Raw genomic sequence first — 14,161 nt, 5'->3', positions numbered from 1 at the left:
TGCGTTTGAACTTGTTTCACTTAGATTTTTTTGTGGTTTTCAGTGAAATGTCAATCTGTAAAGAACAACGGATTTATGGAAGAACTCGGGAAATGTTTTGAAAAATGTTTCATCTTGTATAAATAAAAACCTGACAGCAAAAAACGGAAAGACAGAAATGTTTATTCGATTCACTTTCTGATCGTAGTTGTTATTTTTCATTATTGTTTTTCATTTGATCTATTTATAAATTATCGTATTTGATCAAATTTAATCAAATTGCGTCCCATGTATATGTGTATAAGTGTGACTTTATTTCCGTATCTCAATTATCTCAATCCAATTTACTGAGTAGGAAAAACAAAGATTTGCTCCTGAACTTTTGTGAAGCCTACACAGTGTTTAAACCTAATTAAACTTTTATATAAAGTAAATGACAAATTCATTGAATCTTGTCACTCATATAAGATCGGTTATTCTTACCATGCGTTTGTTTTTCTTGAATACGGTTTTGTAGTGTGTTGCACACTGCTTTAATTTAATGCTCATGGTCTGTGGTTGTTTGGAAAAAGCGTGGACGCTCATGGTATTTATTAGTTCCAGTTAACTGAGCTATAAACTGAGGCCCGTTGTGAGTGCACATGTCTTCTCATTTTTAAAGAGTATTTATCGCTATATTCCAAATCAGGCGGATTCTGAAGGAGCACGGCTATGGTGAGGGAATGATTTTGACCGTTTAAAAAATGGGGATTCCCTTCAATCATATTTTTTACAGGATCACTTCTAGATAGTAGAGTTCAGGACAGAGGGCAGTCAGTTGCATGGCTTTAGGTATCTGTGTCTGAGGGCATTTCTCAGGACTGTAGCTCATTGACAAAGCCGGCACTCACATCACATGCTCCCTGCTCCCATAGCAACATGTGCAGGGTCGTCGCCATGTCAGGCATTTGCTGCTGCGGGTCCATCTGAATAAAACAGGCCTTTACTGTTATCTAGACCATCAGTTAGATAAAAGTAGGAGAAAGTATCTCTCTCTCTCTCTCTCTATCCTCTACCCTAACCAGTTTTTATCATTTTTATCACTTGTGAAAACTGCTAAGACTTTCTTGAATGTCCCTGAATTCAATTTTTCATATAAACATCAGCCTCACATCCAGGTTCTCCGTGCCCGTCAGTTCAGAGAAGCCTGTAGAAGTTAATATTGCCTCAAGACATTAGCTTTTCTTTGGCTCTGAGATTAAACCTCTTTATCCTCGGGCTGCATGTTCAGACACATTCAAGGTATGATTAATGGAAGTGGCAATGAAAGCCCCGGACGCACACACGTCTGGTCACACAACTCGACACACAGCCCAATGTTGGTGTGACGAAATGATGAGAAGGCATGATATGTATGTGTCATGCAGAGTTACACTATGTCGTATGTGTTGTACCAGATACAAGATGCGCAGTATGATCCATCTGACCTCACATGACCACTGACTCATTCTAATCAAGTCTGAGCAATCCGTCGGCAGATGATTCTGGTTTACTTCAAGCCACTCCTTAATGATTCTGTTTCAGAGGCTGCACACTCGTGTTCCGACGGGCCTGAGTTTGTGAAACTGACGGGAATGTTCCATCCTCCCCCCAAAAAAACAAAAGAACAACAGTGCAAGACGTCTACAGGCAAACTCCTCCCAAAGTGATATCAATAAAATCAGAATTACAAACAAAGAGTTTAAGCTGTGAAAGCAGCTGTGTTGTGTTTCTGATTCTCAGCTGTGCAACAGATGTTCAGGTTTAAGTTCATCCAGATGCTGCCGCTGTCTATTGATCATCTCCTGATCACATCATCCTCTGACGTTTAGATGCATTACTTCCTGCCGAGGTTCAATATTGACAGTGTCGGTTGATCCTGATGTCACTTTCCCAAATCTCTTTTTAACGGTTCAGTTGCATTTAATGAATAAATCATTCAAAGTCTCGACTGAAGGCTGCTGCAGCCTTGGGTAGGAAAGTCACTATTTACTCTCCTTCAGAAACTGACACTGAGGTCATTAACATGGGAGTTCGTAGCTTCGATGTACATGGACACACACACATGGACACACACGGACACACACGCACACACACACACACACACACACACACACACACACAACACACACACACACACACACACACACACACACACACACACACACACAGGTTTTGGTAGCTAGTCACTTTGCATTGACTTCCATTCATTGTGGACGGCTTAACAAACACCTTGTCCTTTATTTTAACCATGACCGATTTATACTCAACCCAAACCTTAACCTAACCACACTTCACATCTTACCACCGAGCTTTACTGGGAGTCAGAAATTTGTTTTTTCCTCCTAGGTACCAGCCTTCGGTCCCAATGAGGTCTACTGGTCCTGAAAAGATCAGTATTTGTGCAGGTAAAGGTCTCGAAGAGGCAACAAAAACAAGTTAACACTAACATTGATTTGTCTTTTTTTTTTAAATATTTTATGCTTCTGTGGAGTTTTGTCTTATTTCTATAGATCCTTCGTATTTCACTTCTTTAAGTGTTAAAAAAACAATTGAATATTTATTCGAAAAATATGTTTTCCTTCATGTGTTGTTTACTTAAAGTGTTTGTAACATTATGCTGCTCTCATCTTGGCCAGTGTGCTGCACAGATCCACAAAACAGATGTGTAATAATCAGGGGCCTTAATTTAGGATTTACAAGTGGACACGTCGGGTAATTTTTCAAAGAAAATTTAAAGTGAAGCTTGAACAGAGGAGTCAACAACAGAAGTCAAAGGCCTGGCTGTCACACAGATAACCAGGACGGTTCACGTGGACTCCTCAATCTATAAGTCAGCAAAGGTTGTTGACTCTTCTAAAAACCTGCGGTCATGATGCAATAAGCCTGTTTTACTTTTGTTCTGTGCTTATCAAAAAGCACTTTTTATACCCTGCATAGCAACCACAGCAGTGTTTACTGTTCCTATCACCTACTCACTCTTCTTCTGTCAGCACAAGGCTAAACACAGTTATTCCTTTTGGTAACCATGCTGTAATTAGATCTTTCATGGTACTCTAATCAAGTTATGTTTCATTCCAGGAATTTGGACAGGGCAGATGTTAATAATGAATAGCCTCAACACCATCTGTCCTCTTATTCCACTGACATACACAATGTGTTGTCTTGGATATTGAGCAAGTTTTGGAATTCAAGACATAAGCTATATTGACAAAAACACATCAACACAGCTCATCAACACAGATCCCAATTTGTTCCAGGAAAAATAGTTCACTAAAAATGATCTTTAGCGTTAAATTAGTGCTGAAGACGTAATTTGAAAATGAAAAAATACGGGCACTAGGTAGGAAGTCTTGATGCTTGATACTCTTGAAGCTCCTGCTTATCTTTTGGTGGAAATGTTGCATTGTGGGTATCATATGCACCCGGCTTGGACAAGAAGGAAACATAGGACTGAACATTTTATTTTGAAGTTGAGTCCATATGAGTCTGACAGCCTTAGCCATAGGAGAGCGATGATAAATCAGTGGGACTAGAAGAAAATGTAAGTCTTTGACTATAGTAAATATTCCAGTATTTATTCTAGACGTCAGTGCAACCTTTTAGACAGTTGATAATCGTACTATTTCCGCAATGCCCTCATATTGTTTATCTTCTTTCTTTACTGCCCCAATCACTTATGGAGTACCCCAAGGATCAAATTCTGGGCCCATTCTAGTTGGTTGGTGTATGGTCCCTTTAGGCTCCATCTTCCAAAAGCACAATGTCTCCTTTCGCTGCTTCACCAATCACACCCAAATACACCTTTCATTAAATCCTGGGGAGTGGATCTTGCCTGTGTCCATCCTAATTGACTTCGGAGTGAGAAAGGTGAAAACAAATATTTCTTCAGCTGCATGAAAGGACAGAGGTGACTGTTTTTGTTAACCCCAACATCCAAGAATTAGATTTATTTTATTTTATTGAACTCCATCTGCTCCACTCAGTCCACTTTATTCTTTCTACATATTTCTATATTGCCTGGTATTTTATCATTCCCATTCATTTGATGAAAGAAATTACACAACTGATGACAGCAAAATTAGACTGGAGGTTTAAAAAAACATTTATTGTTATTTTCACGTTACTTGTGTAGAGGCATGTACTTCATTCACAAAATAGGAACAGTAAAATTAATCAGACAAGAAAAATATATATGTAGTCTTTTTCATACATTATCAATTTATATACACAAACATTGTAAAATAGGATATTGTAAAGAAAATAAATCAAAATGTAGCAGTAAGCAACTTATGATAGGCAACATCTGCGCTGTGTATGATACAGATGTGAAATGTTTTTTTGAAATTCAACTGAATTTTTAAGATCCTTCCTCCATTTTCACAGGAGTTTTTATGGCTTCATTTATAAAGTTTTAGCAGACCAGGGTAAAGCTGAATTAAAACATGATACCCCTGGCTACAGTTGAAAAAGAACCAGTCTGTTTTATCACCATAATCCCTGTTATGTTAAAAATGTGTTTACAGAAGTTAGGCGCCATGCTTTTTATCATCACTCAGACGGTTATCTATGTACACAGACACGTAAAAAATCTCATGGCTGCACAGAAGCATTTCTGCCAAGACGACAGTATTACAAAAAGAACACTCAATTAAGGATTACAAAACACACACAGAGACACACTTTAGTCTCTAGGCCAAATTGCCCAGAGGCACATTACAGGCGATTTGTTAAACAAAGAAGACAGGTCCAATGTTTTAGAATCAGTGAATGATGAGGGGAATGAGCCAAGCTCGTTATACAAGATAGTTTAATTATGTTTTTACCTGTTACTAAAAGTTTACATATGAGGTTTAGAAAAAAAGATCCACATTTGATCAAAACACAACCTTGGTCTGGACCATGATATTCAACAGTTACTTCATCTGCTGAAATCAAACCACAGTTTGTACTCAGCCACCATGACAGCATGATCCATACAGCAACAAATATCCTCCAATCACCTGTTTGTAGAGAAATACACAAGGGCTCAAAAGGTCAAACATGATTGGAAGGATAAAATGTAAACATAAAAGCTGTTTTAAACGCTCCGTCATACGGCCGAACACCCTCACTGTCCTGTCTGTGGTACATTCAGCACAATTAGGACGATTACCGAGAAACACACTGTACAACACCACGAGTTCACTCTACAGGACAGAAACAGCTGTAAACTTGTACATCACCAGAGTCTGATTGGGTCGAGTTAGTGGGAGGCAACAGTCAGGGATGTGACCAGACGGATGTGAGCAGTGACACCTCGAATCTCCCTCAAATGTAAATCAGTAAGTTGCATATAAATGACAGAAATTCCCCGGAAAAAGGATGTACTTCATTCCTGTAAAATTGCTATTTGGTTGTTCTTCACATAACAGATGTTCACGTGATGCAGTTGCTTTAGATTCCTGGTGCTTTAAAAATTCTGTCATTTGAGTCACATCCCAGACGTTCAACACTGACAAGACAATTCACTGTCAAGTTTTACACAAGCTAAATCCGCTTAAAACAGTTCAAGGTCACAACACTGCGTTGATTCCAAATTACATAAAGAGTAGAGGAGGAGCAGAAGCTGCAGTCTACAACCTATTTTTTTAACAATAGATGGATTGGGTTCAATTCACTTTGTTTTTTTCGATTTAACCTGGACGAGTTTTCACAGGAACATGGTGAATCATTTTATGAGATCATTTCATTCTGATGAAAGCTGCACCTGCAAATTCGACAGAAAGTGAATTGAGCCCTGAGCCAGATGCTTGTGAAGAACAGAGAGCTCTTCACCGGAATGAGGGCAGATAACAGCTTTGCTGCCACCTGCCGGCCAGCACTGGTGCTGCAAGGCCATCATGACCCACACAGACGGGCAGGACAGATGCAACCCGTGTAAAATAGTTTTCCACGACGACTGGTAAATTTGGTTACCAAGACATTGGCCAGTGAGGACAAGATAAAGCTAGAATGTTGTAAACACTGCAGGTTCAAAGGTCAGAGCTCCTGACAGGTCGAGCCCTTATTTGGCAATGGGTGTTGGTGTCTTAGTGAAAGGTTGAAGCACTGAGTTGTAGAGAGGACAGGCGGCTGTAGACATTTTGGGCAAGCAATCACTGATCATCACAATGACATAATGAACCGACCCTGAACAGGTAGTGAAGGACGCTGCACATTGCAATGTGTGAAACGCATCTCCCAGGTCATACTGTCCGTAAGTAAGCAGCACGTTGATGAACGAGTTGGCCACAAAAGCACATAAAGCTGACACGTTTAGAAAATTAAAAAATAAAGAAAAAACTGCCACTTCAACTGTTATACACACACATTCACACATTCAGACACACAGTACGCCATAAATCACATTATCCGACATCTGTTTTACCTGGGACGCTTTTTTGGACATGATAGGGGGGAAAAAAGCAGCATGTTGTTTAGATGGATATTGATCAACTACAAAGTGCAAATGCTCCTTCTTGCGCTCTGTTATCCAAAACCCAGCTACAGGCTTCCCTGTGGTGCACTGGCTCAGTGCAGTAGAGTCCTCTTTCATGTTGTCCGGGTTTTGGAGGGGAAACATCCATCTAAAAAAAAAAAGGGTGCGGACCAGATATACGCTTGTGTTATAGAATATAAAAATGTCACATGAGTAAACTGATCCATCTTCAGAGGGATGAACAAAAAAAAAAACAAGAAAGAGAAATGTTCCAACCAAACACACTGATCCAGCTTGTCCACCACTCTCCACTGCAGCTTTGTGCCTTTAAAACGAGTCCTGACGCACCGAGGAAGCCTTTGGCACAAAAAGTTGTATCATAACAGCAAAGAAAATCCCTCCAGGCTTCTTTCATCTTCTAAATAAATGCTCCAGCTGTAAGAAAATAATGAAACTAAAACAGCAAAAGGAAATGGCTGAATGTGTGACAGTTTGCATGTGTGTTGGTGTTAGAGGGAACAACCTTGCATGTCATGTCCTGTGGGTGGTTGGTGTAAGATTTTCTTACGACACTGCATGCGGAAAAAAAAAGGCCAATGTGTTACTGTTCTGTGACGGGCAAAATGAATGCATTTCCACGGTTACGCTGAGCGGGTCTGTGGGGATGAGGTTGCAGTGGGAGACTGTTGCCATGGTGACGAACTAAACTGCTGCGTTGCTTAAGGCATCGTTTTCAGATGATTGAGGAGATTCTCCTGCAGAGACGAAGGAAGCAGAAACAAAACACACGTTAGTAGGTGAATCACACTAGAAATGTACATAATTGTGCAGGGCAACACTCCCATGTACAAAAAAATGTCGAGCTGTAACCGAACCTGCAGACTAACTCCAGTGATTCAACGTTACCTGGTTAGGACTCGCTCTCCATGGAGACTGTAATGGTTTCACTGTCATCTGTGGAGGCAGACAGAAGAAGCGATGAGCTGACAGGAGTATTTTCACGTGAATTCTGTCTGTGAGATATTCCCGTCCCTGGCGAGGCTCACCTGATTTGAGGGTGTTGTTAGCCAGGTGGTCCGCGATGTTGTTGGCATGCTGGTCGTTGCTCAGGAGGCGATTCTGCGAGTCGTTGACCGGGCTCACAGGGACGTCCACAGCACTGCATGGCGACAAATTAAAAAAGTATTCATATTTACACCCGGTCCCTGTTAGGATTTATTTGAAGATTTCACTGATCATTTATAAAGTCTGGCCCCAAGCTACATCAAAGAGTCGTTGACCTGCATCCAGCCTTTGATGGGAACTCTGCCAGTTGTCCCAAAGTCAAAGTTGAAAACTAAAAGATAAACATGCTTTTGCAATCAGGGCCCCTCGGCTTTGGAACGGCCTGAGGATTTAAGGCTCGCAGAGTCCATCACTTTTATTTTACCGCTTTCACGTGTCATAACTCTATATTTATTCATTTAATTTGAACACCACCTTTTTTACGACAACCTAAACGTGGTTATGTGGCCTCCTTCTCCCATCCTACGAAGCACTTTGTAAACTGTGATGTTAAAAAGTGCCATATAAATAAAGTGTGTATTCAAAAACCCTTCCCAAACATAAATCCTGAGTAGAACTTCAAGTCAAACAATATATGTTTTAACCCTTGTCCCAGCAGGACTGCTCACCTTTTATTGGCCTCTGGGTTCAGGGTCACTGTTGCCTGCTCCACATCAGCACTGACCAGCCGTGTAGGGAACGTCAGACCGTCTCCCTGGCTGCAGTAAAAAAGGAGGAAACTCAAGATTAGGTGCAGTTGACCTGCAGGGCAACTATCTGTATCAGGTTAGACTGGCAACAAAGGTAATCTGATATGTAAAAGAAAGAGATACACTGTTTTTTAACTGTGTCATGCAGCTGTAAAAGAGGCTTTTTTTCCATTAGTGCTGTGAGAGGAAGAGTAAACATTAAGTTCTGCTAACAGCATGTTCATTTCTAAAGTTGTATTCTTTACCTGGTGAAGATGGGAAGTGGCCAGTATTTCTTCTGGTCTCCAAAGACCTGAGCGACGTTCTTACGGAAACCCAGAGAGAAGCCGTTCTTGTCAGAGCCTGTCCTAAAGACTGGGGCTCTGAAGGCCTCTGGAGACAAGAATGGAGAGAAGATAATAACACAATGATTATTTAACAAACAATAACCAAAACAGGAACAACCTTCTAACTTAACACGTCAATCTTCAGTGTCTTGACTTTTGAGAATTCAGGATTGATTTAATGACTTTTAAATGTCAGCACAGTCCAGCCCCCAGTTATATTAAAAGTTGTTTTGGTCCATGTTGTTTTATCCTCATATATTATGAAAGCACTTTGTAACCTTGTTTAGGTGCTTAAGAAATAAAACTGATTCAATTTATAATATTAACCTAATGAGAAAGTAGAGAGATTTCAGAAAATGTGTTGAATTCTGTGTTGATGTTAGATGCAGTGAAATGTGTTCACATGTTAAATAGCAGAGAAACCTGTCGAGTGTGTGTGAGTATGTGTGGTGTGTGTGTGTGTGTGTGTGTTACCTATAGTGGACCTGTTCTTGCCCACAAGCCACAGGTGGTAGCTGAAGAGGGACAGAATACTGATGCAGAACATGGCCGCCACAAAAAAAAGAAACAAGACGTGGAATTTGGCGTGAGTGTCTGGCAGCTCATTCTGGGGAAGAGACAGAAGAAGAGGAGGGTCATCAATTACAAATTCCCACCGAGGATATTAAAAGAAGGTCTATGTAAAAAAAAAAAAGGGAAGATGAATAAGACGAGTGTCACATGAACCATGTCACTACATGCACATCATTACAATACCCAAGTTAACGATGGGGAGGCACTGAAACGCTTTGGAGGATGACTGGGTTACCTTAGGGCAGTTCTCTGCCGATTTCCTCCGGCAAAGCTTTAGTACAAACAGAAACGAGACTGGTTAGCAACACCAGGAGAGAAAAGGCAGGAGAGGAGACACTTAAAAACCAGGAGGCAAACACAAGTCAAAGCCCAGTATGGTGACAGGGGGGGGAGAGAAAGAAAGCAAGTGGGTGAATGCACAAAGTGGGACCAGAGTAATGGAAACAAAAGGGACGAAAGAGGTAAAGATGAGAGGAGAGCGAAGTGGACCAGCTACAAAAGTGAAAAGGGGAAGGAAAGAACAGGAGGGCGTCTTTTGCAGGCTGCATGGGTGGTGTGACTGATGGTTCTGAACGAGGAGAGGCAGACAGAGAAGACAAGAGTTCGGAGGACAATGACCCAGTGTCCGAGAGCTGGGGACAACAGAGAGGGGTCAGAGAGTGAAGAGGGGCAAGAGAGGACAGACAAGACAGAGGAGCAGCACAGCTCGGCGCAGGAGAGGTCAGCACCATGCACAACCAGCTGAGGAGGATGCTGGACCCGGAGTTCACACGCAGCCACATCTGCATCCTCTCCAACGTCACGAGAGATGCTCTGATACCAGAATCGGAAATGCGCCAGATTCTGGTGAAAAAGGCGAAGCCCGCCATCGACGAGTATGCGCATCCATGTACCAATCCAAAACCATGTCTTTAAAGTGTATTTGTTTCCTGTTGCATGCAGCAGGGTTGGTAGCATACAACTGTTAAAATATGTCATACAAGCTGGTATTTCTTTAAATACACTGGCATCGGATCAGTACTTGGTATCGGCCAATACACAAAGTCCAGGTATGAGTATTAGGAAGGAAAAATTCAGTCGGAACATCTCTCGACATACTTCAGACACACATTCACAAGTCCTCTTCTTTGCGTCTGTGTACAGTCACTCACCGTCCAGAACTTGATGAAATACTGAAGCACGGTGGCTGCAATGAACAAACAGTACACCAGCGAGTAGGCCAGGAAGAGGATGAAGAACTTGTAGTTGGAGGCCCCCACGCAGTTGTTCACCCTGCAGACAGACAAACACCGAAAGTCAGACGTCACCCTCTCCAGGAAGAAACCGCATCTGAACTTTATATAAAAGGTGCCGCAGGCAATGTTGCAGTGTTGTTTCGATGGTTAATATTTAATTAGCCTCTAAGATTAGAAACAATCCAGAGCATAGGCACAATTTTCAGCAGCTCATTTGGCTAATCATTATTCTAATAAAGTGTTAAAACCAATGACATTAAAGAATTTGCAACACTATCTGTCAGACCTTTAATGAATAAGTAAAAAGAATTGGGATAAGAGGAAGTTCTGGGCTTTTATATGATGAGGAACTCAGGTTCATCTCTACATTATACCTGCATAACACAACTGAAAGACATGAACACATACCAGGGGCAATGGTGGTCCATTTTAAGCACGCACCTGCCGGACAGAATAAAAGAGGAGACATTGAAAAAATGACTTGAAGGGGTGAGAGGCAAGAGGAAGAGCAGAATATTTCGGTTGAATCAACACTTTGTATTCAGTAAACCTGGTTTCCTTACATGTCACATGCGGAGCAGTGATGACATCGGTCGGGCTTGATCACTTGACAGCGGTCACAGTATCGGATTGCTGTTCATGTCAACAACAACAACACGTTATCACCACAGGACATATAGGCTCCTATAAACAGAAAAGACAAATCCATTCTCGTGCACGGTCGCACACACAGACGTACCTCCGGCTCCTGTGCGGGTGTACAGAGGCAGACTGGTGGCGGCTCTCCAGAGGATCTCCTGCTGGGACTCTGGCCTTTCCTCCTTCTCGTAGCGCTCCTTCTCAGCCTTGGGCAGGCAGAACTGGAGAGACAGGAGCAGCACATTCAATTCTCTTTAGAAAAATACATTCATCATGTTGACTTCATGGCAACAGGGGGGTTGTAGACATAAGCTGCTTTCAGACCTCAACGGAAATCTGCACACTTTCCTGAAAATCTTCCATATGGGCTGTATGTGAGATCGGGTCAGTGGCTATGTACTTCTCATGCCAGCCCACTGATAACATGTCCGGAAAATTGACAGCGAGCAAGTGGGCATATTGACGACGTGACAGAAATGAAACTGGAAGAAGATACACATGTACACTTTGAAGATGTCGACTTGGAAAGACAACAAGATTTGAAAGCTTTTTGGAAAATCCGGCTCCTGTTGTGAACATGCCTGACTGTGACTCTGACAATCTCCTCCTGTGTTCTTTATATGGGAAAGACAAACTCTGGAAAATGCCCAGACCCAATTTTTCTTGCTGAAAAACAGCTCTACACACACAGTAGGCTCCAAATGGCAAATTGGATTATTATATCCTACCTCTTTGGAAGGGTTGGCAGGCTTGGTGAAGATGGTCTGCCAGTACGACCACACAAACATGATGAAAAAGAGGTGGAAGAAGATCAGGTAGACGACTGGAGGGAAAGACAGAGCACCAGGATCAAGAACATACAGTGTAATGTCTGCACTGACATTAAATACATGCATTTGTCTGGGGTCTGAACCAAACAGATGATCCCAATAAGTAGTAAACAGTCTCAGTTCAGGAATTCAGTTTTCCTCAGGACACTTACTCTGCTCTCCTATGCTTGGGATGGTGACTGAAAGAGATAAACAGAATGAAAGTAACATTAGACAGTAAAAAAGATCAGACATGGCTTCACAAGGGGAACATACATTTGTTTGTAATCATCCATATCTCGTGTTAAGTAGAGTTATTAAAATGTACAGCAGGAAACCTATATCTGACCAGTGTTTCCCAACCCCAGGGTTCAGGATCACTAATGTGGACCGAGGATAAATTGGAGGGGTCCCAACATGATTAAAGAGGTTTAGGGTTAGTTTGTTACGGAAAAAATTCTGTTTCAAAAGAATATGCTGATATTTAGAAACTTCACTTAAATTGAAAAGCACTCTCTCACCACCAGTGGAGCCATCTTTCTTTAAATTTTTGTCATAACAATTCAAACAGATTTGATGTTTAGACGATGTTGGTGGAGAGCGACAAACATGTGGTTCCGAAAACCATTCCTGCATCGACATACTTAATCACCTTAGGAAAAGTTGCTATTGTTTTTGTGGTGTCATCAAATGTGCCGTCGATGACAATTTACTTATGTCTCTCTCTCTCCCTCTCCCAGAGATGTGACTGCGGTCGCTGTTCCAGTTGAAAGACTCGTCAGATGAGCCTTCGTGACTGAAGCTCCTGACGCCCGAGTTTCAACAATGACGCCTCTTTTCAAAATCACTTGGACCTTTTCCTCTTTTTATCGAGATACAAATTCAGAATAAACAGGGCTCACTGTGTATTTGCACATCGTAGAGCGGGATTGGGTGTTGACTGGGTGTTTGCACTAGGGCTAGGCGATATGGGATACGTAAAGTCATATCGATAGTTATCTTGATAAATGTCACATTATTTATTTGAAGATTAAAGAGTAATTTTTGCTCCTGAGTGAAGGTTTTGGTTTTAAACTCTTCTTTAATGGGCAGAGAATGACAAACTCTTGATAAACAACATTTTACAGATCTTAAGTCGATCAGTAAAATGTGTCATATCTCCGTACTATGCACAAAGCGCAGTTATTATATCATGTATATCGGACCTTTTTTATTTGCCATTGATGACAATTATATTGCGATAATGATTGATGTTGTTTTATAGTGCAGTCCTAAAAATGTTACCGTTTTTATTCTTTTATGACTATTTTTTGTTTGTTTCGATGCTATTTTTAGTTGTGCATTTGAATTGTGAATCACTTTGTTTAGACTGCTATATAAATAAAGACATTATTATTGAATTTGTTAAATAGAATTGGCCATTTTATGCTCCTTCCCGTTGCCTTGTAGAAACTGGCTATGGGGACGACAGATGGAAATTAGCCTCTATAACTAACAGTGGCTCATTAACAGCATTTTGTCTGTTGATTAATGGAAATAAAATGATAAAATTAATAATTAAACAGCTGTAATCAACATGTTTCTCACGCCATTTACTCACTGGTCACCTGTAATGTGTCACCAGCGTGTTTATCTAATGAATTGATCCTCGATTTAAAACGATATAACACTAATAATGAGGATCTCTGTGAGTTCTTCCTGCTAGAAACCAGAACTACCGAACCGAGCCTGGCTCCAGCCCGTTACCTGCCAGGCTGCCGAGCGGAAGTCTAGCTGGAGGAAAAGTGTTGATGTGTCCGTGGCAGCTCGACACAATAAAACCCACAGAGACGAGCCAGGCAGCGGATACAAACAGCGACAGTTCCCCTCGGTCTCACACGGAACTCTCCATGAATCTGTTCACCGGCCGCTCGCTGACAAAACGCTGGATCTGGGTGGTGTTTTTTTGGACGGAGCCATTGTTGAGCTGCAGTCCGTTTACTTCCTGCTGGACCGCGGCGGCTGCTCGGTAGTGCAGGGGGAGGACGAGTCACAATGAAAACAGCGGCGGTGGGACCGGCGGCTTCGAGACGAAGGGCCGGGGAGGCTACTCACATATACACAGCTCCACCACGTAGGCATAGTACGACCAGCAGACCACCAGGGCGATGAAAATCACCGGGATCCACGCTAAGCCCCGCTGACAGCATCTCAGTACGTGTGTGGGCGCCATCTTTCTCCCTCTGCCGGGGCAAGGGAGTGTCGCGCTGTGACGTCACGTCGGCGCTCGCAGGGAGGGGGTGGGCGAGGACAGCGATCAAATTCATTTCAGATATCGATATTATTTATATTATTGATATTATTGAAAACCCCTTGCTACGGAAGCGTA

General features: G+C 41.9%; 1 protein-coding gene across 1 annotated transcript; it reads right to left on the bottom strand.

The window, feature by feature from the left end:
- Window positions 1–4,078: 4,078 nt before the first annotated feature.
- On the bottom strand, window positions 4,079–14,028 carry zdhhc20b (zinc finger DHHC-type palmitoyltransferase 20b). Its single transcript, XM_053412374.1, has 13 exons — window positions 13,888–14,028; window positions 11,967–11,993; window positions 11,713–11,807; window positions 11,085–11,205; window positions 10,909–10,978; window positions 10,754–10,786; window positions 10,262–10,382; window positions 9,012–9,144; window positions 8,457–8,583; window positions 8,131–8,220; window positions 7,504–7,616; window positions 7,364–7,411; window positions 4,079–7,212 (listed from the first exon to the last, which is right to left on the bottom strand). The coding sequence occupies exons 1-12, from the start codon at window positions 14,003–14,005 to the stop codon at window positions 7,368–7,370; spliced, it is 1,092 nt and encodes a 363-aa protein (XP_053268349.1). The 5' UTR covers window positions 14,006–14,028; the 3' UTR covers window positions 4,079–7,212; window positions 7,364–7,367.
- Between the last annotated feature and the right edge of the window lie 133 nt (window positions 14,029–14,161).

This window comes from Pleuronectes platessa, chromosome 20 (assembly GCF_947347685.1).
Source record: "Pleuronectes platessa chromosome 20, fPlePla1.1, whole genome shotgun sequence".
NCBI lineage: Eukaryota > Metazoa > Chordata > Actinopteri > Pleuronectiformes > Pleuronectidae > Pleuronectes > Pleuronectes platessa.
The sequence above is the reverse complement of the archived record's forward strand: the minus strand, read 5'-3'. Positions and strand labels throughout refer to the sequence as shown.